The following is a 25,496-nucleotide window of genomic DNA, read 5'->3' as shown; positions in this document are numbered from 1 at the left end:
AATTACAGCAAGAAAGATAAAAATTCGAGGGTAAATCTAAAAAAATATTGTATGACACCACAATATTATTATCTCGTGAAAATTTTTAAAAGATAAAACTAAAATATATGATGAAATAGCTTACATAAAAAATCATATGGTTGAAATTAAAATACTTTCATGTTCTTGGTTATTTGAGAAGAGTAAACACATTCATCAGCTTTACCTTTTGATCATTTGTGTATGTAAGCTAAAATGCTCAGGGTATTAACAAAATGAGCAGAAATCGAGGTTATCATGGTCAAACTAGAAGATGGTAAAAGTATAATGAGGAAAAATATAGTCAATCTAAAAGAACATAAGACGGGTGGGAGAGGGTAAGGAGAAAGGAATAGAAAAGCCAAAACAAATAGAAAGCCAATAATAAATCAAATAGGAGGGTATTTCAAAAAGTTTATGAGAAAATGGAATTAAAGATAACTTTATTCTGGCCCACGCCGCGGCTCAGTAGGCTAATCCTCCGCCTTGCGGCGCCAGCACACCGGGTTCTAGTCCGGGTCGAGGCACCGATCCTGTCCCGGTTGCCCCTCTTCCAGGCCAGCTCTCTGCTGTGGCCAGGGAGTGCAGTGGAGGATGGCCCAAGTGCTTGGGCCCTGCACCCCATGGGAGACCAGGAGAAGCACCTGGCTCCTGCCATCGGATCACTGTGGTGCGCCAGCCGCAGCGCGCCTACCGTGGCGGCCATTGGAGGGTGAACCAACAGCAAAAGGAAGACCTTTCTCTCTGTCTCTCTCTCACTGTCCACTCTGCCTGTCAAAAAAAAAAAAAAAAAAGATAACTTTATTCTAGAGCAAAAAAAAAATTGTCGATATCCATACATAGTTTTTTGATAACATGTATTTTCCATGAACTTGTTGAAAACCCTGTGTAAATCTTTGACTACAATAAATAGATAAACTGCATTAGTTTAGGTATAAGATTGTCAGACACATTTGTTTCCATTTACTTTGTGCTGAATATTGAGGAGTCACTTGAAGCAGAATAGACAGAGTGAAAAGACGGAAGGAAGATATATTAGCCAATTAGCAAAAGGAAGTTGGGGTATTTCTATTAGTATGAGAAAAATGAGACTTTTTACTAGAGCTAGAGTTTTTACATAATGATAAAAGCTTCAGTTCACCAAGGAGTGGTAATGTTTTGGACATGGGTGTGCTAGAACTAAATTTTAAAATACATACAGTAAAATCTGATAGGCCACAAGAAATAAACAGATTTGTCTCTATAATGGAAGACTTAGACACATCTCCCAATTATTTGATAAAAAGAATTAGCAAGTTTTCTCTCTTAAACAACAGAAATTCAACAGATACATGAACGTTTAAAGAAAGTTGACCACACACTGGGCCTTAAATGTCTCGTCAACCACCATACTAAATAGCCACTAAACTACACAACCAGCCTACTCAACAATACAACCTCATTCAGCTGGCCACTGGGCAGGACTGGCCACATGTACGCAAGCTTGTTCCACAGAGGATTTTCAACTCTGGAATGTTTCCACTGGCCTGGTTTACTAGTCCCTTCATGCTTTATCGCCCACCTGAAACAAAACAAAGAGAAAATTAGCAAGGTCTCCTGTGCTAATGTGTACTAGGGAAAACTTACTTTGCATTCAAAACTCCAATCTGATAATTTTCTGCTCAGAAGAGACACAAATGAAAGTCATCTAAAAAGAACACATTTTAACAAACAGAAAAACATGCTCAAGGAAAAATTGGAAATGTTGTAATAGAGGAATTTGAGGCAAAAAACAAAATAGTCATTTTACAATAATAATAATGACAAATGTGGAAATATTAAAAGAGAAAAAATCAAGCAAATCATTTAGACATTCAAAGAGAAACTGACATACACACAATTATTGAAGAAGGCATTATCAAGTGACTAACAGATTATAAGATACCAGATAAAAGTTTTTTAAAGTAATAAATAAGGACAGAGATTATCTGACTGCTATTACTAATAAATGCAATCATGACCTTTAATCTATATGTACTGTAGTCTGATGAAAAAACAATACACCTGGGGCTGGCACTGTGGCATAGTGGTAGAGCCACTGCCTGTGGTGCCGGCATCCCACGTGGGTGCTGGTTCGGGTCTGGGCTGATCCATTTCCGGTCCAGCTCTCTGCTGTTGCCGGGTAGAGCAGTGGAGGATGGCCCAAGTCCTTGGGCCCCTGCACCCGCATGGGAGACTTTAAAGAAGCTCCTGGCTCCTGGCTTTGGATCGGAACAACTCTGGCTGTTATGGCCATCTGGAGAGTGAACCAGCGGATGGAAGACTTCTCACTCTCACTCTCACTCTCTTTCTCTCTTTCTCCCTGCCTCTGCCTCTCTGTGACTCTGCCTTTCAAATAAATGGATCTTTAAAAAAATATATATATACCTTTTTCAATAATTCAAGGAACATTTGTAATAACTATAACATATTAACTAAACTACAGTATGGTTTTAAAGTGAACATTGTATAAGCCACATAGTGTGGAAAATAATAGAATAAAATTAGATGTAAGTGAAATTCTAAATTTTATAATTTAAATCATTTCTTCCCCCCAAATATTCTCTTACCAGATTGAGGGGGAAAATGATGTGATCAATAAATATTTAGTAAGCACTGAATATAATATACATGAAAATATAAAGGAAACATTTACAATTATATTCAAAGTAAATTCAAAATGTTAAGTACATTTTTTAAAAGATCAGTTCATTTATTTGAAAGACAGTGTTACAGAGAGAGAGAGGCAGAGGCAGGGAACGAGAAAGAGGAAGGAAGGAAGGAAGGAAGGAAGGAAGGAAGGAAGGAAGGAAGGGATTGATTCCACCCACTGGTTCACTCCACAAATGACCACAACAGCCAGGTCTGGGCCAGGCCAAAGCCAGCATCCAGATCTCCCACAGGTGTACAGGGGTACAATATCTTGGCCATCTTCTGCTGCTTTCCCAAGCGCGTTAGTGGGGAGCTGGTTCAGAAGTGTAGCAGCCGGGACTCCTACTGGTGTCTATACGTGGTGCTGGCGCTGCAGATGGTAGCTTTACCTGCTATACCACAGCAATGACACCAAGTGCATATTTTTAAAGAGTTAGGCAGATAAAGTAGCTAAGGAGTCTGTCATTAGATGAATGGATAAAGAAAATGTGGTTTATATATAACAATGAAATATTCACCTATAAAAAGAATGAAATTCTATCATTTGGAAAAAAATGGATGCAACTGGAAGACATCATATTGAGTGAATCAAGCCAAACCCAGAGGAAAATACCATATATTCTACCTTAAATGTGAGAGCTAAAGTTAAAAAAGAAAAAAAAATTAAAAATGAAAGAAATGCCTGTGTGTGTCAATATTGCTGCAAATATAGTTTTGTCAAACTTTGTTTTACATCCACTGGTTGTGAATGATACACTACTACAGTTTTACTGATCTATGGTTAACATTCACTGTATATGAGTGAAATGGTCATTTTTTAAAATTTGGTTATTGTTTAAAGCCCTTGCCTATATTCCTGTTGAAATAGAGTCTGTTTACTTTTTATTTGTTGAACTCGTCATTTGATGGAGCATTAAGCTTTTTACTACAATGTAACTTAAAATATGCTACCTCAAAAACCAAGAAAGAAAGGAAGGAAGAGAGAAATAAAGAAGCAAGAAAGGAATGAAGCAAAGAAAGATGGGAGGGAGAGAGGAAATGAAGGAAGGAGAGAGAAGAGGGGTAGAAGCCAAGGAAGTAGTTTCATTATATTCTTTGAATTATATCTATGAACTACACTGAATCTGTTCCCTTTGTATTAGATCACATTAACATGAAAAAAAGTATTAGTTGGTTAAAAAATAAAACTTTTGGCTTAAATAATCAATTTTAAAACAAATTAAATAACCCAAATTTAAACAAATTGTCTTATGGTAAGTAGGTAAAGGGAAATTTAAAAGGATTCAAACAGAAATAAATAATTTAGAAAATAGTGCTTCAGCTCAGTGCTTTGAATAAATGTTTTTGAAACAAATAATAGAATAGCTAATCTCCTATCAATAAGTATAAATTAAGAGATTCCAAGATGGCGGATTCCTGCACTAGGCTAGGGATAAACATTTAAAAAAAAAAGTGTAGGAAGTGTACTCTCAGGGGGAAATTGGAGACAAAACTGCACTGGAAATCCTACTAGAGGAAGAGGAACACTGTGGACCTGCGTGGAGGGTGTGGACACATATTACGAACAGGGATACAACACATGACTACAGCAGCTGAGAACTGGAATGGATGGCAGCTTGGAGATGGAGGTAAGACTGGACAGCAACCTGTGGTGATATAGGTGGAGGGAGAATGTGGCATGAATCTGGACTGGAGCCCTGGGGAATAGCAGTTGCTGGTGGTGGCCACAGACTCAGTGGAGATAGATGGGGCATGTTCATTTTGCCCTAACTTCAACATGACAGTGCCTGCTGCCCAGCTGAGAAAGGGAAGGCACCATTTTGGGTTTGGGTGGGAGCTGTGGAAGCCTTTATGTGCACACACAGCAACTTGCTGAGACAGAATGCCTTCTTCTTAGCAGTACTGGCAGCAATGGCAGGGAGAGAGCAACATTAGGCCAGTAGCTCTTGTGTATGTGTGTGATCCAGAGAGTCTAGCAGACAGAACAATCCACAGTCCCCATTGACTTTGAGCCTGGCCTGGGAGGTGGCTGGGCAACAATGTAGGATCATGAGGTACCCACAGCCTCCCAGGATCAAGACACCTAGGCAGAGCTGTCTCAGAGAACATCTGCCTCTCTGTTGACTAGACAGGCTGGCAGGGCAGAGAGTAACCTCTGCACCTGGCAACTTTGGGAGCCTTGTTTGCTGAGACTGTAGGGACTTGGTGGTTACATGAGAAGGCACATGGTGTAACTGGGTCTTAGGGCAATCACTGGGTGAAGTCCATACACTTGGAGCTCCTTGGTTGCCTAGAGCATGTCATTGCAGCAGGAACTATGCTCACAGTGAGGACTGCACAAATCATTTGTGCAGTTCATAAGGTGGTGCAAAACACATTGACGACTAACACATAGGCATTGAGATCTACCACATCCAACTTGGGTGTTACCCTGAATACTCATCCCACCCTGGAGCACTGACCAGAGCTCCTTGGCCATATCCACCACACATCTCTTGGTGTTCACTAAAACTGCAGACATTCTACTAAGCCACAGAGGAATAGATAAAAGATAAAAGCCATTAGAGGAAAAAAAGAAAACAAAAATCAACTCCACAAATGCCTGAAAACAAATGCAGAAATTCAAGAAACAAGAATAAAGAAGAAGCCATGACACTCCCCCAACCAAAGGAATGCAATATTTCAATATTAGAATATGAAGATGAAAAAATTGAGGAAATGCTGGAAATGGAATTCAAAATAAGATTACTCAAAAGCGATCAGAAGCAAATTCACAAACTAAAGAAAACCATGCATGACATGAATGAAAATTTTTTCCCACTTAATTGAGATTTTAAGGAGAAATCAAAATGAAATATTAGAAATGAAGAATTTGATAGATCAAATAAAAAATGTGGTAGAAAGACTTAACAGTAGACTTGACAAGGCAGAAGAAAGAATATCTGAACTAGAAGACAATTCTTTAGAAATCTTACAGTCATACCAATAAAGAAAAAAAGAAGAAAAAGAAAACAGAAAATTTAAAAACAGTGTTGGAGAATTATGGGATACTATCAAACAACCCAACAATATTTGATAGTATGCCATAAATATTGTGAAATAATGTGTTCCTGAAGGTATTAAAAGAGAGAATAAATTAGAAGGCCTATTTGGTGAAATTATAGAAATTGGAGAAAGAAGGAACGTCTATATAGAGGAAGCACACAGACATTCTAACAGAAATTACCAGAAAAGATATTCATCATGACACATTGTGGTCAAACTTTCCACAGTAAAACATGAAGAAAAGATTCTAAAATGTGCACAAAAGAAATGCCAGATTGCTTTCAGAGGTTCTCCAATTAGACTCACAGATGACTTTTCATCAGAAACTCTAGAGGCTAGAAGGAAATGGCAATATATAGTCCAAATATTAAAAGAAAAAAATTGTCAACCCATTTCAATTTACCCTGAAAAGCTCTCACTTATGAATGAAGGTGAAATAAAGATCTTCCATAACAAACAATTTCAAAGAATTTGTTGCCACTGTCCAGCCTTACAAAAGACTCTTAAGGATGTGCTACACATAGAAACACAGAAAGGTAGCCATCACTATGAAAGAATGTGAAAGCAGAAAACATCCCTGTAAAAGTACAAAAGAAATCCAAAGTAAACAATAGGAATATTTATGGAAAAGTGGCAGGTCTACGTCACTACTTATCAATAGTTGCCTTGAATGTAAATGGCCTTAACTTTCCAGTTAAAATATACAGACTGGCTGAATGGATTAAAAAATAAAACCCATCTTTTGCTGCCTAAAAGAAACACATCTCACCAACAAATATACACACAGACCAAAAGTGAAAGGATGGAAAAAGGTATTACATGCTAACAGAAAGCAGAAAAATGGCAGCTATAGTCATCCTAATAGCAGACAAAATTGACTTTAATATAAAAAGTTAAGAGATGAAGAATGGCACTATGTAATGATTAAGGGAAAAATTAAACAGGAAGATGTGACTATAATAAATGTATACACACCCAATTACAGGGTGCCTGGCTATTTAAAAGAAATGTTAATGGATCTAAAGGGTGACACAGACTCCAATACAATAGTAATGGGGACTTCAACACCCCAATTTCATCAATATAAAGATTAACTAAACAACAAAGAAATAACAGACCTAATCAGCCCTCTGAACCAAATGGGCCTAACTGGTATCTACAGAACTTTTAACCCCACAGTTGAGAATACACATTCTTCTTATCAGTGCATAGAACTTTCTCTAGCAGACACCATATGCTGAACCATAAAGCAAGTCAGAGAAAATTCAAAAAAATCAAAATCATACCATGCATCTTCTCAGACCACAGTGGAATGAAGCTGGAAATCAACATCTCAAAAATTTCTAGATCATATGCAAACACATGGAGACAAACAACATGTACCCAAATGAACAGTGGTCATAGAAGAAATCAAAAGAGAAATTAAAAAATTTCTGGAAACAAATTAAGAGGACAATACATCATATCAAAATTTATGGGATACACAAAAGCAGTGTTAAGAGGGAAGTTTATAGCAATCGGTGCTACAGATTCACTGCTGAATTCTACCAGATATTTAAAGAGAAACTAATTCCAATTCTTCTCAAGATATTCAAAACAACTGAAGGGGAGGAGACCCCCCCAACCTCCTTCTATGAAGCCTGCATTATCTTAATTGCTGAGCTAGAAAAAAATACAACAGGCCGGCGCTGTGGCTCACTTGGCTAATCCTCTGCCTGTGGCGCCGGCACCCCAGATTCTAGTCCCAGTTGGGGTGCTGCATTCTGTCCCAGTTACTCCTCTTCCAGTCCAGCTCTCTGCTGTGGCCTGGGAAGGCAGTGGAGCATGGCCCAAAAGCTTGGGCCCTGCATCCACATGGGAGACCAGGAGGAAGCACCTGGCTCCTGGCTTCGGATTGGCACAGCGTGCTGGCCATAGCAGCCATTTGGGGGGTGAACCAACGGAAAAAGATGACCTTTCTCTCCATCTCTCTCTCTCACTGTCTAACTCTGCCTGTCAAAAAAACACACACACACACACACACACACACAAAACAAGATACAACAGAGAAAGAGAACTATGTATCAACATCTCTGATGAACATAGATGCAAAAATACTCAACAAAATATTAGCTAATTGAATCCAATAACACATCAGAAAGGTCATTCACCCATACCAAGTGGTATTTATTCCTGGTATGAAGGGATGATTAACATTTACAAATCAATAAATGTCATACATCACATTAATAAACTGAAAAAAAAAACATGTAGTTATCTAGACACGAACTGGAAAAAAAAAAAACATGTAGTTTTGTAGACACAGAGAAAGTATTTGATAAAAGACAACAACATCCTTTCATGATGAAAACCTTAAGCAAATTGGGTATAGAAGGAACGTTCCGTAACACATCAAGGCAATTTATGACAAACCCATGGCCAGCATCTTATTGAATGGGGAAAAGCTGAAATCATTCCCCCTAAGCACTTCAACCAGACAAGGATGCGCTCACTCTCACCATTGCTTTTTTTTTTTTTTTTTGACAGGCAGAGTGGACAGTGAGAGAGAGACAGAGAGAAAGGTCTTCTTTTTGCCGTTGGTTCACCCTCCAATGGCCGCCGCGGCTGGCACGCTGCGGCCAGCACACCACGCTGATCTGAAGCCAGGAGCCAGGTGCTTCTCCTGGTCTCCCACGTGAGTGCAGGGCCCAAGCACTTGGGCCATCCTCCACTGCCTTCCTGGGCCACAGCAGAGAGCTGGCCTGGAAGAGGAGCAACCAAGACAGAATCCAGCACCCCGACCGGGACTAGAACCCGGTGTGCCAGTGTCGCAGGTGTAGGATTAGCCTATTGAGCTGCAGAGCCGGCCTCACCATTGCTATTTAATATAATCCTGGAAGTATTAGCCAGAGCCATTAGACAAGAAAAAGAAATCAAAGGGATTCAAATTGGAAAGTAGGAAATCAAACTATCCCTGTTTAGAGATGACATGATCCTATATACAGGGGTTCCAAAAGACTCCACAAAGAGACTTTTGGAACTCATAAGAGTTTGGTAAAGTGGCAGGATATAAAATTAACACAGGAAAATCAATAGCCTTTGTATACACAGACAACACCATGGCTGAGAGTGAACTTTTAAGATCAGTCCCCCTCACAATAGCTCCAAAAAGAATTAAACGTTTTGTAATAAATTTAACCAAGGATGCCAAAGATCTCTGTGATGAAAATTACAAAACACTAAAGAAAGAAATAGAAGAAGACACAGAAAAAAATGGGAAAATCTTCCATATTCATGGATTGGAAGAAACAACATCATCAAAACATCCATACTATCAGAAGCAATTTACAGATTCAATGTGATCTCAATCCAAATACCAATGACATTCTTTTCAGGTCTAGAAAAAATGATGCTAAAATTCATACAGAAACACAGGAGACCCTGAATGTCTAAAGCAATCTTATATAACACAAACAAAGCCAGAGGCATCACAATACCTTACTTCAAGACATACTACAGGGCAGTTATAACCAAAACAGCCTGGTACTGGCACAAGAACAGACTTGTGGACCAATGGAACAGAATGGAAGCTCCAAAAATCAGTCCATGCTCCTGCTACCAAGTTATCTTTGACAATGGAGTTAAAATAAATCCTTGGAGAAAGCACAGTCTCTTTAACAAATGGTGCTGGGGAAACTGGATCTCCATGTGCAGAAATATGAAACTGGACCCATTCCTTACACTTAACAAAAAAAAAATCCATACCAAATGGATCAAAGATCTAAATCTATGATCTGATACCATCAAATCACTAGAGAACATTGGGGCAAACACTGTAGGACATTGGCATAATCAAAGACTTCTTGGAATAACCCTAGAAGTGCATGCAATCAAAGCAAAAATTGTCAAATGGGATTACATCAAGATGAAAAGCCTCTGCACTGCAAAAGAAACACTCAGCAAAGAGGCAGCTGAAAGGATGGAAGAAAGTATTTGCATACTACACAACTGATAAAGGGTTAATGTCCAGAATCTATAAAGAGATCAAGAAATTCAACAACAACAAAACAAACAACCCAGTTAAGAAATGGGCAAAGCACTTGAACAGGTATTTTTCAAGACAGGAAATTCAAATGGCCAACAGACACTTGAAAAAATTCTCAGGGTCTCTAGCTATCAGGGAAATGCAAATCAAAACTACAATGAGGTTTCACCTCACTCCAGTTGGAATGGCTTTCATAAAGAAATCAACAAATGGCAAATGCTGGTGAGGATATGGGGAAAAAGGTACTGTCAACCACTGTTTGTGGGAATGTAAATTGTGGAACCACTATGGAAGACAGTTTGGAGATACCTTAGAAATCTGAATATAGACCTACCATATGATCTAGCAATCCTACTCCTGGGAATTTACCCAAACCAAAAGAAATCAGCCAAAAGAAATCAGCATATGAGAGAGTTATCTGTACTCTCATATTCACTGTAGCACAATTCACAATAGCTAAGATATGGAATCAACCCAGTTCATCAACTGTTGACTGGATAAGAAATTATGGTATATGTATACACTATGGAGTACTACTCAGCTATAAAAAATGAAATCTTGTCTTTTGCACAAAAATGGATGCACTGGAAACTATTATCTTAGCGAAATAAGCCAGTCCCCAAAAGATAGATATCATGTTTTTCCTGCTCTGTGTTAACTAATAGAGTAGTTTAAATGTAATTTATTGGAGTGAAATAGGTATTTTGAGATTATATGATTGTTTACAGCCCTTGTCTCTTCCATTGAGGAATAGTGTTTTTTGTTTTCTTTTTTCCTCATACTGTTTGTTGAACTCTTTCACTTAGTGTATGGTTCACTTTACCATCATTAAGTAAACTGAAAATAGATCTTTGTAAAAATGAATAGTGAGACTGTGAGAGGGAGGAGGAGGAAGGGTTGGAGTGTGGGCAGGAGGCAGGGTTGGGGGACAGAGTCATAATGTTCCTAAATCTGTATATATGAAATACATGAAACTTGTATAACTTAAATAAAAATTTAAAAATAAGTATAGATTAATAAAAGTATAACATAAACCAAATAAGAAAATGTCAAATATTTAAAACAAGATTTAAGAGTGCATTTTCCATGTGTATATGAATAAATGAGAACATTTTAATGAATTCAATGAATTTCTGGGAAAAAACTCACAGATTTACAACAGAAAACAAAACACATATTTGCTCATATAATTTCACAGGTCATAGAACAGATCATTTTCAAGCTATATAATATCCTGAACCAAAAATATACACAAATCTGATTAATTCATTCTATGAAGGGATATAAACTTCACAATAAAATCAATCACTGGTAATTTAAGAAGAGATACAGTAATATTATTTAAAAGTAAAGTGGCACTGGGGCCAGCATTGAGGCACTGCAGGTAAAGCCACCACCTGCAACATTAGCATCTCATATGAGCTCAGGTTCATGCCCTGGCTGTTCCATCTCAGCTCCTTGTTAATGGCCTGGGAATAGCAGCAGTTGATGGCCCATGTGTTTGGGCCCCTGCACATGTGGAGACTTAGAGGAAGCTCCTAGCTCTTGGCTTCGGCCTGTCCTAGTCTTGATCATTGTGGCCATCTGGGGAGTGAACCAGAAGATGGATCTTCTAGATCTCTCCCTCTCTCTGTAACTCTGACTTTCAGACAAGTAAATAAATCTTTAAAAAAGTAAAAAGGTATAATTCCCAAATCAATATTAAGCAATAAAATTTAACATTATGGTAACAGAATGATTACTATAGTTAATATAGTCATAGAAATAATGTGATGGACATTTATTAATATACATCACTGATGCCTGAATGAGAATGCAGTAGCAGTGTGTTGCCTATAATTTTCCACCACATATGATGTTCAGCTGAGACTGAATGTTTTCTAAGATCACCCAGCTTTATCACAACCATCTGCAGTGCTCCTACTCTGTGTTCAAGGGCTCAGATCTGTAAAAACTTGCTGGAAACTATGGGACCCTGAGAGGTAGTGGTAGCAGTAAAGACCTATCTGTTAGCAACATGGGAGCAGAAAGTTGAAGACTTTCAGAAGCAATAGAGCCTCTGTGATATATTTCCCTCCTTCGCTCAGTGAAATCATGCACTGATTATCTTATGAATGCTTCTTCTATGTCTTATTTTCTCACAATTCCTCCTTGAGTTTTAGCTGCACTCAAGACAATAAATACCAATAAGCTAAAATGAAGTCTAAAAAGAAAGGGAAAGTTCATTCATTCATACAGCATATTTGAATGATTGCAAAGTTACTGAACAAGTTCAGAAGGTGCAAGCTCCTGCTATTGGAGGTGAAAGCGATAGGAACATGCCTATTTAGGTCATATCAATTTTATTTCACCAAATACTCCTGGGATCAATGCATACCTCACATCCACCTGCAGTTATTGCCTTATTACTTTGTGCCTGTTTGCAGAAAATTCCTTAAACATCTTCTCTTCCATTTCTTAAACAAATTCAAATAAACTTTCATCTCTGTAACACCAATGAAACTGCCTTGTCAGGGTTTGCACATTACCAAAGCTAATGGTTATTTCTTAAGGCATTCTTGAACCAACCACAGTGTCTGAAAAAAATGATCATTTTCCCCTCAACATACACCTGTCACTTGGAGTTCCTTTGACTTCTGTGAAACAACATTCTCCTGGTTTTCTCCCATTTTAGTAATCAAAATTTTCAGTCCCTTCTTGTGTTCAAGAGAATGGGAAAAAATCCTCTGAACATCCAAGGACTGCTACATAGAAGAGGTACCATAGATGTCCATTGGTCTAATATGTGCAGGGATTTTATTCCATGGTAAAGTCACACCTTATACTTTGTGTAACAAAGCAAAAGGCATAGCATGGGTGGACCCTTTTGGGTTTTATATAACACAAATTTCACTTCAAAGTACTATTCTGACTCACATCCTAGATGATTCAGGAAGCTATCAATTTCAAGAGGCATCCAAGGCATGACTTAAAACAGATGTAGGCTGTAGTATAACATTCTCTGTTATCTGGGTCTACCACATGATGATATGGTGAATCAGATGGCACTAATGACTTCTGGGGTGCAAGGATGCTTTGTTAAGTGAATCCAACAAGAGAAGTGAAGTATGAACACTAAGACTTCCAAGCAAAGCATGTTCTCTGCAACAATACAAACAACAACAACAAAAAAAACCCTGTTTAAAAGAAAAAATAATCACTGGTATATGGAACAGGTGTTTTTGAGACTGAGAACTTGATGATGCATCATGAAGTGACTACGAAATCCGAATCACCGATCGTGAGCAAGGTGTACTCATATTCTTCATGACATGCAGTAACAGATGCAGCTACTGCACAATGGAACTGATATATTTAGGATAGGCTCGAGCAAACCCAGAAGGCCTGCATCTGTTCTAATTCTTTTCCTTATTACCAACAGGAGAGGAACCACCTTAGTGGGGTTTCTCTAAAGCCATTTGACTAATGACAGAAGGATTCAAGTCTGGTTCCTAAAGCCTGGCTCAAAGGGGTCAGTGGGATACATTAGCTCTGATCAGAGTGAACTGTTATAGCTTGCCACATGGGTGTGGCTCTGAAGGACAATCCTGAAAAGAAATTACTCTATTAAGGTGAGCTGTAAGTAGAATGCTTGGTTATCCAGTTGGTAGAAAACAATAGGTAAATATAGGTGTGGAAATACAATGACTAATGGATTGACCTGTTGATTAGAGCCTCAATTTCAACTTTATGTGTATAATGTGGTTATAGTTTTTACATAATATGCAGGTATGAATATAAAATCACCTTCTAGTTTACTTCCAAAATTTTCCAAGAAAGGGAAAAGATTCATTTATTTGATTGCAGTGCATATGAACGTCAACCCATCAGGATGTCTTTAAAATTAGTTGGTCAATGGCACCAGCACTGGGGCACAGCAGGTTAAGCTGTCATTGCCTTGCTGGCATCCTACATCAGAGTGCCAGTGTGAGTCCCAGCTACGCTGTATCGGATCCAGCTTCCTGCTAATGCTCCTGGGAAGACAGCAGATGATAGCCCAAACTCTTGGAACCCTGCCACCCACATAGGAGACCATGATGGAATTTGTGACTCCTGGCTTCAGTCTGGCCCAGCACTGGCTGTTGGGGGCATTTGGAGAGTGTACCAGTAGATGGAATCAATCTCTCTCTCTCTCTCTCTCTCTCTCCCTCCCTCCTTCCCTCCCTCCACCCCTCTCTCTCCATCCCACCCTAACCCTCTTGCTCCTTTGCTCTTTATCACTCTGCCTTTCAAATAAACAAATCTTTTTGAAAAATAAATAAAAGGAGATGGTAAAGTGTAACTTAACATTATTAATAAACATTCACATAGAGCAAAGGCCATTAGATGGCAGAGTTCTGGCACAGCATGAGCTTTTATGTAAAAGCAACAGACCTCTTAATATTCACTTTATAAATGAGGAGCTGACAGACCCTTAACTGTAATGGCACTAGCAGGCCCAGCTATGACAGTACATGTGCATAACATCAAGAAGAATCTCACAGCATCAGCTAGGTCTCTGGAATTCAGTCTTGAAAGCCAGCACTAGGTGGAGACAGTGATTCATGCAAAGTTTGCAGGAAGCCTTTTTCTTGTCACTGGAGAACTTAACCTCTTTTAATATTTTCCATTTTTCTCCTCAGTGCAGAAGGGGGCTATTCTTGAACAACTGCTCTATTTAATATAAATATTATATAAAACAAAATATTCAGGGCTCTGAAAAGGACCTAATTAAAAGCATACACATTTATATGCACCCTATGAGGCAGCCAAATAAACTTCAAAGGGGATTTTAGTTATTTAAAATAGATTTTTATTAACTCTGCCTTCTTATTAAGGATAAATGTCTGATACTTTGCGAGTATCTACCCTCATGGATAGGAACATGACCAATACTCTCCTGGATTTATCTGAACCTAAAAGACTAAACTTAGGATCTTTTTAAAATAGTCTGATTGACATGTTCCTTCTCTCCCAAAATGAAGCCCAATATTTATCATTTCGGTTTCAACCTGATTAATGGAATCATATCTTCACCAGAATCCTATCTTCAACTAATCTTTTAAAGTAATGGAAAATAAAGGCACTCTCAGTAATGTTTTCAGAGTCCGGTGCATTTGATGGAACTCTATCATAGTGGCATGCTATGAAAATTTGTGCCAAACTGTACACACTGTGACAAAAAACTATCATGTGACACCCTTAGAAATCAATAGTAAAATAAAAACAAAGGTAACTGTGCCCCAGCTGAAAAGAAATAGTCTTTTTCATATCCTATCAGGACACAATTATATTGTTTCTAACAATGTAATGAACACAGTAATAAAATGATACAATATGTAATTTGGATCTGAGACAGAAAATAATAGACACTGGCAAATCCAAACTCCAATCAGAACTGTCTACAAACATGCACGTAAAATGCCCTAGCTGTCACACAAATCCTTTACCTTTTTGTTTTACACCAGTATCTGTTTATTTATTTAACTCATTTTTTTCTTTTTTGGTTTTCAAAGTTATTGAAGTCACATGATTATACCACTTGGAATTCATCTATAATTAATTCAAAATTGCATGGTTACTCAGAAACAGTGAACAACACGTTATTTGTACAGCACAATAATATATTTCATACATTGATTTTGGTGGAATTCACTTTAGAAGATGGACTTTAAGTACCACATCTCTGAAGAAAAGAAAAGCATATCAGAAATAGACTGTAAATGATAACACTAGTAACAACCTGCTTTGATGAGGTTTGGTAATAACGCAACAAAATTCCATGGGTTTGAATTGCTTTAAAGTATTCTAAGGCGCTGGTTCCCTAACCTGGGACGAAATCACCCAAAATCAGGAACTACGCATACAAATTTATCTGATCTGAAACACTGTATTAAATATTAAAAGATTAGATACAAATAGCTGGAAATTTCAATTCACCAAGTAGGACACTCTTAGTATTTTACCAATACCATTGTACAAAATATTTTAGGCTATATTTGCTTTGCAAAGAAAACCAAATATTACACATAAATTTAATAGCTTATGTAAATATCATTCTTTAAGGTTTTAATTAATTGGCTAATTAATTAATGTTGTTAAAGAAGGAAAGAGAGACAGATAGATCTCTTATTCACTAGTTCAGCCCCTAAATGCCCGGAATAGCCAGGGCTGGGCCAGGCTGAAGCCAAAAGCCTGAAACTTAATCTGAGTCTCTCATCCCTTTCTCCCAGGGTACACACCAGTAGGACACTGGAAGAGGAAGCTTGAACCCAGGCACTCTGATAAGGGATGTGAGCATTCCAAGCAATGCCTTAACCACTGGCCAAACACTCACCCCAAGAGACAAAGTTTAAGTCATTTTACCCCAATAGAAACTGTGGATGGGAGCATTATTAATTTGTAAGCCAGAGATTACAAAGTTCAAGTAACTTTTGCATATTAAACATTACTGTACTTTGTTTCTGGAATACTTTATACTAACTAATAAAAATAGATGAAATTTGTTCATCTGCCTTGTTATTTACTCCTCTTTGCCCCATCTGTTTACAATTGGTTTGATAACTAGTAAATTACTTAAGACAGAGACTAAGTTTTAATGTCATTAAGGCCTCAGCAAGTGAACTATATGACTATGACCCATCTTGTATAACTGGGAATTTTTAAGAATAAGAAATAATCTAAGCAATTACATTGGAAAGAATATTTATTTTTCCATACTTCCCATGATTTTAGATTATATTCCTCACAATTAATCATTAATTAATCCTTTGAACACAATCTAATTTTTTCAATTATCAACTATGAAATATGGTAGAAACTTACACATTAGTGATAGCTGCCAGAAATACATATATATTTCATCTAGAAAAATGTATAGGCATGCAGAAGGATATAAAGTCAATCCTGACATCCTTTGAAATTTTGTTTTTTAAAATAAGTCTTTAACCTATTTTGTTTTGTTCTTCTAGTTGGTTGAGCTTCTTGGTTATTTAGATACTAGATACAGAGAAGTCATCTATATTCAGCACTAAAAACCTGTCATTATCTCCCATAGTCAGAGAGTTTCATACATGGTGTGGAAAAAAAAGCTTACTTTGCAACTACAGTAAAATCTCTACCAAGTGCAAGATTTGTAAACAAAATTATCCTTCTTTCAACAATATTTGCTTATAACTAAATGCCACCTAATCTTTGAATTCTTGAATCTCTTACATTTATCAATTATCTGGGCTTCATAAGTAAATTTTGCCATCTCAATTCTCTGATGGATAAACTTCCTGAAGCTTTTGTATCTATTTTTTGTGCAAGTAAGGGAAATAAATACTCTATATTGAGCACCTGACCATACTCCTCCCCTACCTTGCCCCACCCCAGTACTAAGCTAGATATTGCAGGGAACCTAAAAGAAATTTGAGAAAGTTTTCTGCTGTAAGAAAATTCAGAAAATTTGAGAAAGAAGCAAAGATTAAATGGCAAAAATTTTGAAAATAATATGAGAAATAACATAATGAAAAAAGAATTGACAATTTCAATGAGAGTCTGGAAGGGAAGAAAACAACATGAGCTTGATATTATAGAAGGAAACCACAGGGGAAGAGAACTCTTGGAAGATCCTAGAATTTTGTATACATGAAGAATAGGGAGATGGGGATGGTGAAAAGGAAGACTATGCATGCCATTTCAGAGATCAAGGAATAATACAATCTCTTCAAATTACATAAAACTGCAAAACACATGATTCCTTGAGCAACAACAGAGTTCTAGTCAGAGATGTGAATTATTCATGTCTTCAGTTTTTCATTTCCCAGTCTCCATGGTGTCTACTCAATGAGCTTGGCTTATAGCATATCATTGATCACTTTTACCTATCTAGCATATCTACCATACCAAAAAGGAAGTTATTGTCCAAATTACTTCTTCCTTCCTTCAATCATAATAGATTTTTAGCTGGGTGCCTAGCTACCAAACAAAGGACAAGAATTTTTTGCATTTAGATGTTACCATATATCAAAGTGCTGGCCAAGTTGGTTGTGAAGAGATGGTCATGTGCACCACTTTCAGATCTTACCTTTAAAGAAGCCCATAGGTGGAGGCCACGTTATAATAATGGCAAAGTAACCTAACAGCTCTGTGCCAGCATGCCCCTATGAACTAGCAGACAGAGAGAAATGAGTGTTTGGGTAAGCCAAAATGTTTTGGAATCTCTTTGTCACAGAAGCTTAGTCGACAAACTTCCTACTATAATCTTGGTTCTTTCTATTGTTCCAGTTTTTGACCTTTCCCCATGCTTCCTCTGAAACTTTTCTTCCTCTTTCTGCTATTTCTTCTGGGGAACTTTCAGATGTTTCTGCTTCCTTTGATAATTCATCTCTTTCCTAATTCTTCTCACTGCATTCATATACTCCAGACAAGTCCTTTTCTTTCTCCATATTCAACCACAAGTTTATACAATAACCACCTCCTATAGATTCTTCAAGAAATGCTCTTAGAGGCAGTAAATCTTGGTATTAAAATGTTTTTTTAATTTTTAATACCAGGGGCCACCCCTAGGGTGTGCAGTGTTCTACAAAATACATTTTGAGGGACATTTATTTACACAAACAATGTAATTTTAAAATGCATTCCAAAATTTGTGGGTACATGTAAGGTACAGTGAATTACTGATAAGTATTTAACATAATAGATAAGGAAGAGATATTCACACTTTTGTTTATTGCTCAACTGGTGCATGTGAAGACTCTTTGTAAGGTCTAGAGACCATCTCAGGCCCAAGAACTCTCTCTCTACATTCTTTACGATCAATTATGAAGCTCTCAACTATCTTCATGTTCTTCCCCTCTACTGCCCTCTGAGATATCCCAATGCCATTACTATTTGGAATCTGTACTGAAACAACATAGATCTCCTTGATTCTATAGTTTCTTAATGCCATGATGCAGCACTATTTACATAGTTATTCATAATGCTGCACCATCCATCATTTCATCCATGTATAACCATTTACGATGACTCTCATAACTGGATTTTATGGATGATGACCAAATGCAAGCATTACCTAGAGTGTGCAGGAATACATGAATAATAACTTGTTTTCTTGTTTTGTTTATTTATTCATTTTGAAAGGCAAAGAGACAGACAATGAGATATACAAAGATATTCTATTTGCTGGTTCACTCCTCAAAAGCCCAGAATGACCACCACTGGGTCAGGTCATTGCCAGAAACCAAGAACACAATCTAGGTTTCCCACAAGGTGGCAGAATCCCAATACCATGGGCCATCACCTGCTGTTTCTTGGTGGGCAAATTAGCTGGAAGCTGGAATTGGGAGCAGCACTGGAACTCAAACCCAGGCACTCTGCTATGGGACATAAGCATCCCCAATAGCATCCTAACCACTGTGCTAAATGCTCCCTACTCCCAATCATTTTAGGTCTATCTTTCGGAATTTTATTGCATAGTCATAGACCAAGAAAAGTTCAGCCTTTAAGCTATTCTCATTGTATGCAAGAATGTGGGTTCCTCCAATACTGATCACAGTCTAACAACAATGTAAAGGACAGAAGAGAGACTAGTAGACAGAATAAGATGATCAGCCCTATTTGCACAAAGAATGTCAATCCTTCCTTCTGCATGGCTTAAGATCAACAGAAGAGGGATCGACATTGTGCTATACCAGGTAAAGCTGCCACCTGTGATGCCAGCATTCCAAATGGGCACTGGTTTGTGTCCTGGCTGCTCCATTTCCAATCTAGCTCCCTGCTAATGGTCTGTGAAAAGCAATAGAAGATGGCCCACGTGCTTAGGCCCCTGCTACCCACGTGGAAGACAGCTCTGGGAAGAAACTCCTGCTCCTTGCTTTGGCCCTACTCAACACTGTCTGTTACAGCTATCAGGGGAATGAATCAATGGATGGAAGGTATTTCTCTCTCTCTTTCCCTCTCCCTCCCCCACATCTCTTCCTCTAACTCTGATTTTCAAATAAATAGATAAATCTTATAAAAAAAGATTAACCAGAAGAGTATATCACATTGATAATGCTAAGTGAGTACATAGATTCAAATGGCCTATTGAGAATTCAGAATAGTAATCTCTAAAGAACTCAAGAAAGATGGGCATGGCTCCCCCAGGGGACTACAATGCAGACATGTGGCACAAAGCCTGTAGCCAGGTGGGTGACTGCTTTGGATGCCAGCATAAGGGTGCAAGGATAAAGCAAATCTACCACCATACCCCAACCAACAGCTCTACAGACCAAAGGTTATGTCATGGTAAGAACACATTTAGGTGAAAGCCAACACACAGGCACACACATGCATCTCAAACCCATTGATAAGCAGTGAACCATCCAGAGCTAAGGCCTCCAAAATTTTCCTATTTCTGACATGAGTGAGAGTTACCCCAAACCATAATGTCAGTGCCATTCGTGAGGTCCAATTTCCGTAATGCTACTCAAAAGAAATACTGTGCTTGCTAGCAGGAATGAGCACCTACCCAGCCACCCTCCGAACCAAGAATTTCTCAGGATATCTGTCCAACATTGACTGGAGGATGAGAAAATGGGAACCACAAAATCTCAGTCCAGACTTGGAGCAACCAGTCGTAGAGAGGTCTTAGAAATTTTAAAGGTAGTCATTTTCAAACTGGAGAGTCTCCTGAGGCCTGTGTGTGAGCCAGAGGATCCATTTGCTTGGTCTAAGGTTGTTCTACACGAGTACTCAGAGAATCATAGGAAGCACTTCAGTCATGAAGAAGTGAATGACAGCTTTTCAAAAGTATGTCCTCTTCAGAACTGTCCCCACAAAAAGCTCTTAAGGTCTACAGAGAATCTATTGGTCACCCCTCAATGGCCGCTGCAGCTGGCAGCACACCGTGCTGATCCGAAGCCAGGAGCCAGGTGCTTCTTCTGGTCTCCCATGTGGGTGCAGGGCCCAAGCACTTGGGCCATCCTCCACTGCACTCCCGGGCCACAGCAGAGAGCTGGACTGGAAGAGGAGCAACCGGGACAGAATCTGGTACCCCGACCAGGACCAGAACCCCGGGGTGCCAGTGCCACAGGTGGAGGATTAGCCTAGTGAGCAGTGGCGCTGGCCCTGAGACCATTTCTACACCTGAGGAGTTCTAGTTTGGTGACTAGGATAGTTTTATGGACAAAATACCATAGCACAGGTAATCAGAATGAACATGAGATTCACACAATGTGCCAAGTGGAGAGTCATTGATTCTTCCTGAGGGGCTGGCAAAGTCAACTAAGAGGAAACAGGAAACTGGTTCTCCTGGACACGGAATATAATCTAGCCCATAGGACTTACTCTGTTACTTATTTATTGAATGAGTGAGTAAATAAGCTCACCTGAACAGTACTTAAAACGAGCTAATGAATTCTGGGTTTTCAACTTCCCCTACATTGATACTCATAGTTCTTGAATTCTTAAACTAAAGTAAGACTATATAAAAGCACATCAGATTTCCTTTACACCTAAGTAGAGTAAGAGATAACCTGTGTGATATGATTTGCCAGAAACCAGAAAGGTCTCCTAAACAAAGCTATTTCTCAAAACCAAGTCCTGAAGTTCCATCATTGCTAATTAACTTCTTTATGCTGAAGTAAAGCTTTATTTGTTTGGGGGCCAGTGCTGTGACATAGCAGGACAAGTTTCTACCTGTGGTGCCGATGTCCCATATGAGCACCAGTTTTAGTGCTGGCTGCTCCACTTCCAATCCAGCTCCCTGCTAATGGCCTGGGGAAGTAGCAGAAGATGACCTGGTGCTTTTGCCTCTGTACCATGTGGGATGACCCAGAAGGAGCTCCTGGCTTCAGACTGGCACAGCTTTGGCTGTTGCTACAATTTGGGGAGTGAACCAGCAGAGGAAAGGTCTCTTTCTCTCTCTCTCTCTCTCTCTCTCTCTCTCTCTGTCTCTCTCTCTCTCTCTCTCTCTTTGTCTCTCTCTCTCTCTCTCCTTCTCTCTGACTATAACTCTACATCTCAAATAAATAAATAAATCTTTTTAAAAAAAAAAAAAAAGACTTATTAGTTTGGCCAAGGCCATTTTAAGTTTGACTGAATGAAGGGTTAGCAAGTTATGTGTGGTAGGCTAAATAATAGCCTCTCAAAAGATATCCATGTCCTAACCCATGGAACCTGTGGAAGTTATGAGGTGTTATGGTTTGAACATTGTGTGTCTACAAAGGGCCCACATGTAAAAGGTGAAGTCCACAGGGTGGCACTCGCAGGAAATGGTGGAAACTTTAGGAAGTAGGGTTTAGTGGGAGGTCCTTAGGTCATTTGGGGGCATGACCTCAGAAAGCAGACCTCGAGAAAGGGTTGTCAGAAAAGCCAGAGGTTGGCTCCACCCAGTCTCTGCTTCCTGGCTCACCATGTGACCCTTCTGTGTATGTTCTGCCATCCACCATGGGGCTGTTCCCAAAGCCTGCAACATGCTGGTTGTACTTCTGCTGTGAGCAAAACAAACCTCTCTCTCCTCTTAAGTCGCTTATCTCAGGTATTTCACTGTAGCAACAAAAAGCTAATAACGTAAGGCAAAATCGGACTTGGCAGATAAGAGTTAAGGATTTGGGGATGGGGAGATTATCCTGAATTGATTGAGTGAACCTCAAACATAATCATCAGGTGTCCTTATAAGAAAGAAATGGAGAAACAGGAAACACTAGAAAAGAGGAGAAGAAAATGCTACTGCAGAAGCAAACAGGGTGATGAAGCTTCAAAGCAAGGGATGTTGGCAGTCACCAGAAGCTAAGGGGCAACGAATATATTGTCCCCTGGAGCCTCCAGAGGGTGTTTGGCCTTAATGTCACCTTGCTTTCAGCCATGTAATATTGACTTCAGATTTCTGGCATCCAGAACTATACGAGAATAAATTTCTATTGATTCAAACCATCAAGCTTGTGGTAATTTGTTACACAAGATACTAACATGCAATTATCAAAATGAGTTACAAAGATCAACAAAAGTAATTTCAGCTGTGCTTTGGAGTAAGCTCTGAACATAAAAATAGAGGAAATTTCATAATTTATACAGTACTTGTGTATTCCTCTTCAGCTAGTCATTTTTACTATGGAATTTTGAGATGGTTTTCTTTGATTTCTTTTTATAAAAACAAGTGTGAAATTATAATCAAACTACATGTAAATTGCTATGTCTTGCTTTCCTTTAACTTATATAAGCATTACATTTTTCATAATATATTTTTCTTAATCATCAGTCTTAGTAACTGCATAAAAGTTCATAAAATATACCAAGTATTAATTAATCCATATTAAACATTTAGATTGCTTCTAATATTATAATTATATGAAACATTGAAATGGCAATATTTGTTCATAAAGTTTTCCCCCTTAGTATTTAGCATTACTTCCTTAAGCCAGTCATTTAAAAATGTAATTATTAAGTCAAAGGAAGCATCATGTAAAATTATTGATACATTATTTGTGTGCAAGCCCTCGACTGTGCACGCGTGAGACTCTTTGGTCCATGTTTCAAGATGGGTTGGGTGATTTAGGCCCGCAGGCCACTGGCCTTCACCTTCATTGTGCCACTGTGGTTTCTGGATACATTATTTTTTTAAGGGGTGGCACTGATTAATATTTTTTTTGTAAAATAAGCCACTGAGCCAGTATCTATAGTTTTGAGTTACAGCAATTCAAGCAGCTCTGATTTAAAAAGCAATGCAAATAAAAACACCTTCTCTAAAAGTCAGATGAGTATTCTTGTCACTCAGAGGTGATCTGTTTCCTCTGACATGGATCTGACATGGATCACAGCCTTCTCAAACCTATCTGGATTAGGTTCTTCTCTAGAGCAGGCATTTTAAACCAATGTCACTTCTGACTCCACAACTGACTAATTTCTATTTTACTTGTTGAACTGCAATGCCTGTGAGGATAGAACTTCTGTTCATCTTGCATATGGTTACATTCCAATAGAGTAAATGTTGATGGGGACAGTTACGCAGTTCAGAGTTTGAAGACTAAAATTAGAATTCCTATCTAATTCATTCCTTATGATCTTTTGAAATACAAGCATGGTCATCAACTGCCTACATATACTACATACAAATAACCAAATGCTAAATGTTTTGAGTATTTTAAAAGAATATATAAAAATATAATGCTTGACTTTTCTTTTTGGATGGGATGACAATGCACATGGTGAAATACTTAATGACACAACACAGTTGTGCTACATAAAATGCTGTTCACAAGTTAAATGCAGCAATTTAAGTATAATTTTTAATTAACTAAGATGAAATAAAATTGAACATGTATTCTTCAATCACATTATCCACATCTGAAGTGCTCAATAGCTCAGCACTACCACAAAGCAGGAAAGTTGGTAATAAGATGTGATAGGCAAATGTTTCCCAGGAGCTGAGAGGAGATCAAGACTCCAAAGAATAAAACAGCCTATGAGTCAAAAATGAAAAACAAAAGCACTGTGTTAGTAATTTAAGGAACTAGTTAAGAACAAGAAGATGCAGAACCTCTCTACATATATATATATATATATGTATGTATATATGTATATATATAATAATATATATATGGTCTCAATTACCTGACAGGGGTCTATATTTGAAGACAACATAGCTAAAATGTAAATTAATAATGTATGACAGGGGCTGGCGCTCTGGTGCAGAGGGAAAGCCCTGATCTGCAGTGCCAGCATTCTATATGTGCATTGGTTTAAGTCCTGCCTGCTCCACTTCCAATCTAGCTCCCTACTAATGCTCCCAAGCATTAGTGGAAGATGGCCCCCAAGTTTTTGGGCTCCTGCACCCATATGAGACCCCAAAGAAGCTCCTGGATCCTGGCTTCAGCCTGGCCTGGCCCCAGTCGTTGTGGCCATTTGGGGAGTGAACCAGTGGATAAAAGATTCTCTCTCTCTCTCTCTCTCTCTCTCTCACTCTCTCCCTCTCCCTCTCTCTCTGTAACTCTACCTTTCAAATAAATAAAATAAATCTTTATAAAAATTACAAAATAATGGAATGCTTTCACTTAAGACTCCTCATTTCCATAACTTCTGTCTTCTTTGTCATAAATATTTGAATGTTAGGTCAAACAGAATTATGCTAAGTGATCCCTGAGGGCTAACACTAGGCATAAACTCATTTGATCCTCCCCCTCCTCCCTAGTCCCTCCCATATCTCCTCTTCTTTCAACCCCATGCACTGTGATTGGTGCATGATGATGTGACATCTGTGTCCTGAGCCCAGCACAGCAGGCATCCTGCAAGTCACCATGGAAAAGCACCTGTCTGTCAAGGTTCATTAATGTCAAGTTACTTCCAAATTAGGCCATGATGAAAGTATTTCAATAAGGTATGTATCTAGTACTAGGGTTGTCTGACCCATCAAGACACATTCAAATAATCGTGAGTAGTTGCATAAATCTTGCATTTCTGAACTACCTTTGAAGTGTGATGAACTACTGAGTCAAAACCTGCAGGAGAAATGACTCAAAGCATCTTATCAATGTCACCTTTCTCACTGCTGTAACCAAAAGAACACTTTGCTCACCAGCTTTCAGGTCCAAACGATTATTCTCTTGGGCCTTCAAAGAATTTATGGGATAATTTATCTAACCTACCATTTCTTGGTGAGGGAAATGAAGTCTAAGAAGACTTGTACAGCTAGTTATAAGAACTCATTTTAAACTCAGATTCCTACAGTACAGTATTGCACACAGTCCACATGGGAAAA

At 38.4% G+C, this 25,496-nt stretch overlaps 1 protein-coding gene across 1 annotated transcript in view; it reads right to left on the bottom strand.

Moving 5' to 3' along the window:
• Positions 1-25,496, bottom strand: part of DCDC1 (doublecortin domain containing 1) — a 513,960-nt gene that overhangs the window by 85,128 nt on the left and 403,336 nt on the right. The window contains exon 20 of the mRNA XM_062198052.1: positions 1,456-1,579. Coding sequence (XP_062054036.1) covers positions 1,456-1,579 — 124 coding nt within the window. The remainder of the gene's footprint in view (positions 1-1,455; positions 1,580-25,496) is intronic.

This window comes from Lepus europaeus, chromosome 7 (assembly GCF_033115175.1).
Source record: "Lepus europaeus isolate LE1 chromosome 7, mLepTim1.pri, whole genome shotgun sequence".
Taxonomy (NCBI): Eukaryota; Metazoa; Chordata; class Mammalia; order Lagomorpha; family Leporidae; genus Lepus; species Lepus europaeus.
This window is presented reverse-complemented; position numbering and strand designations above follow the sequence as displayed.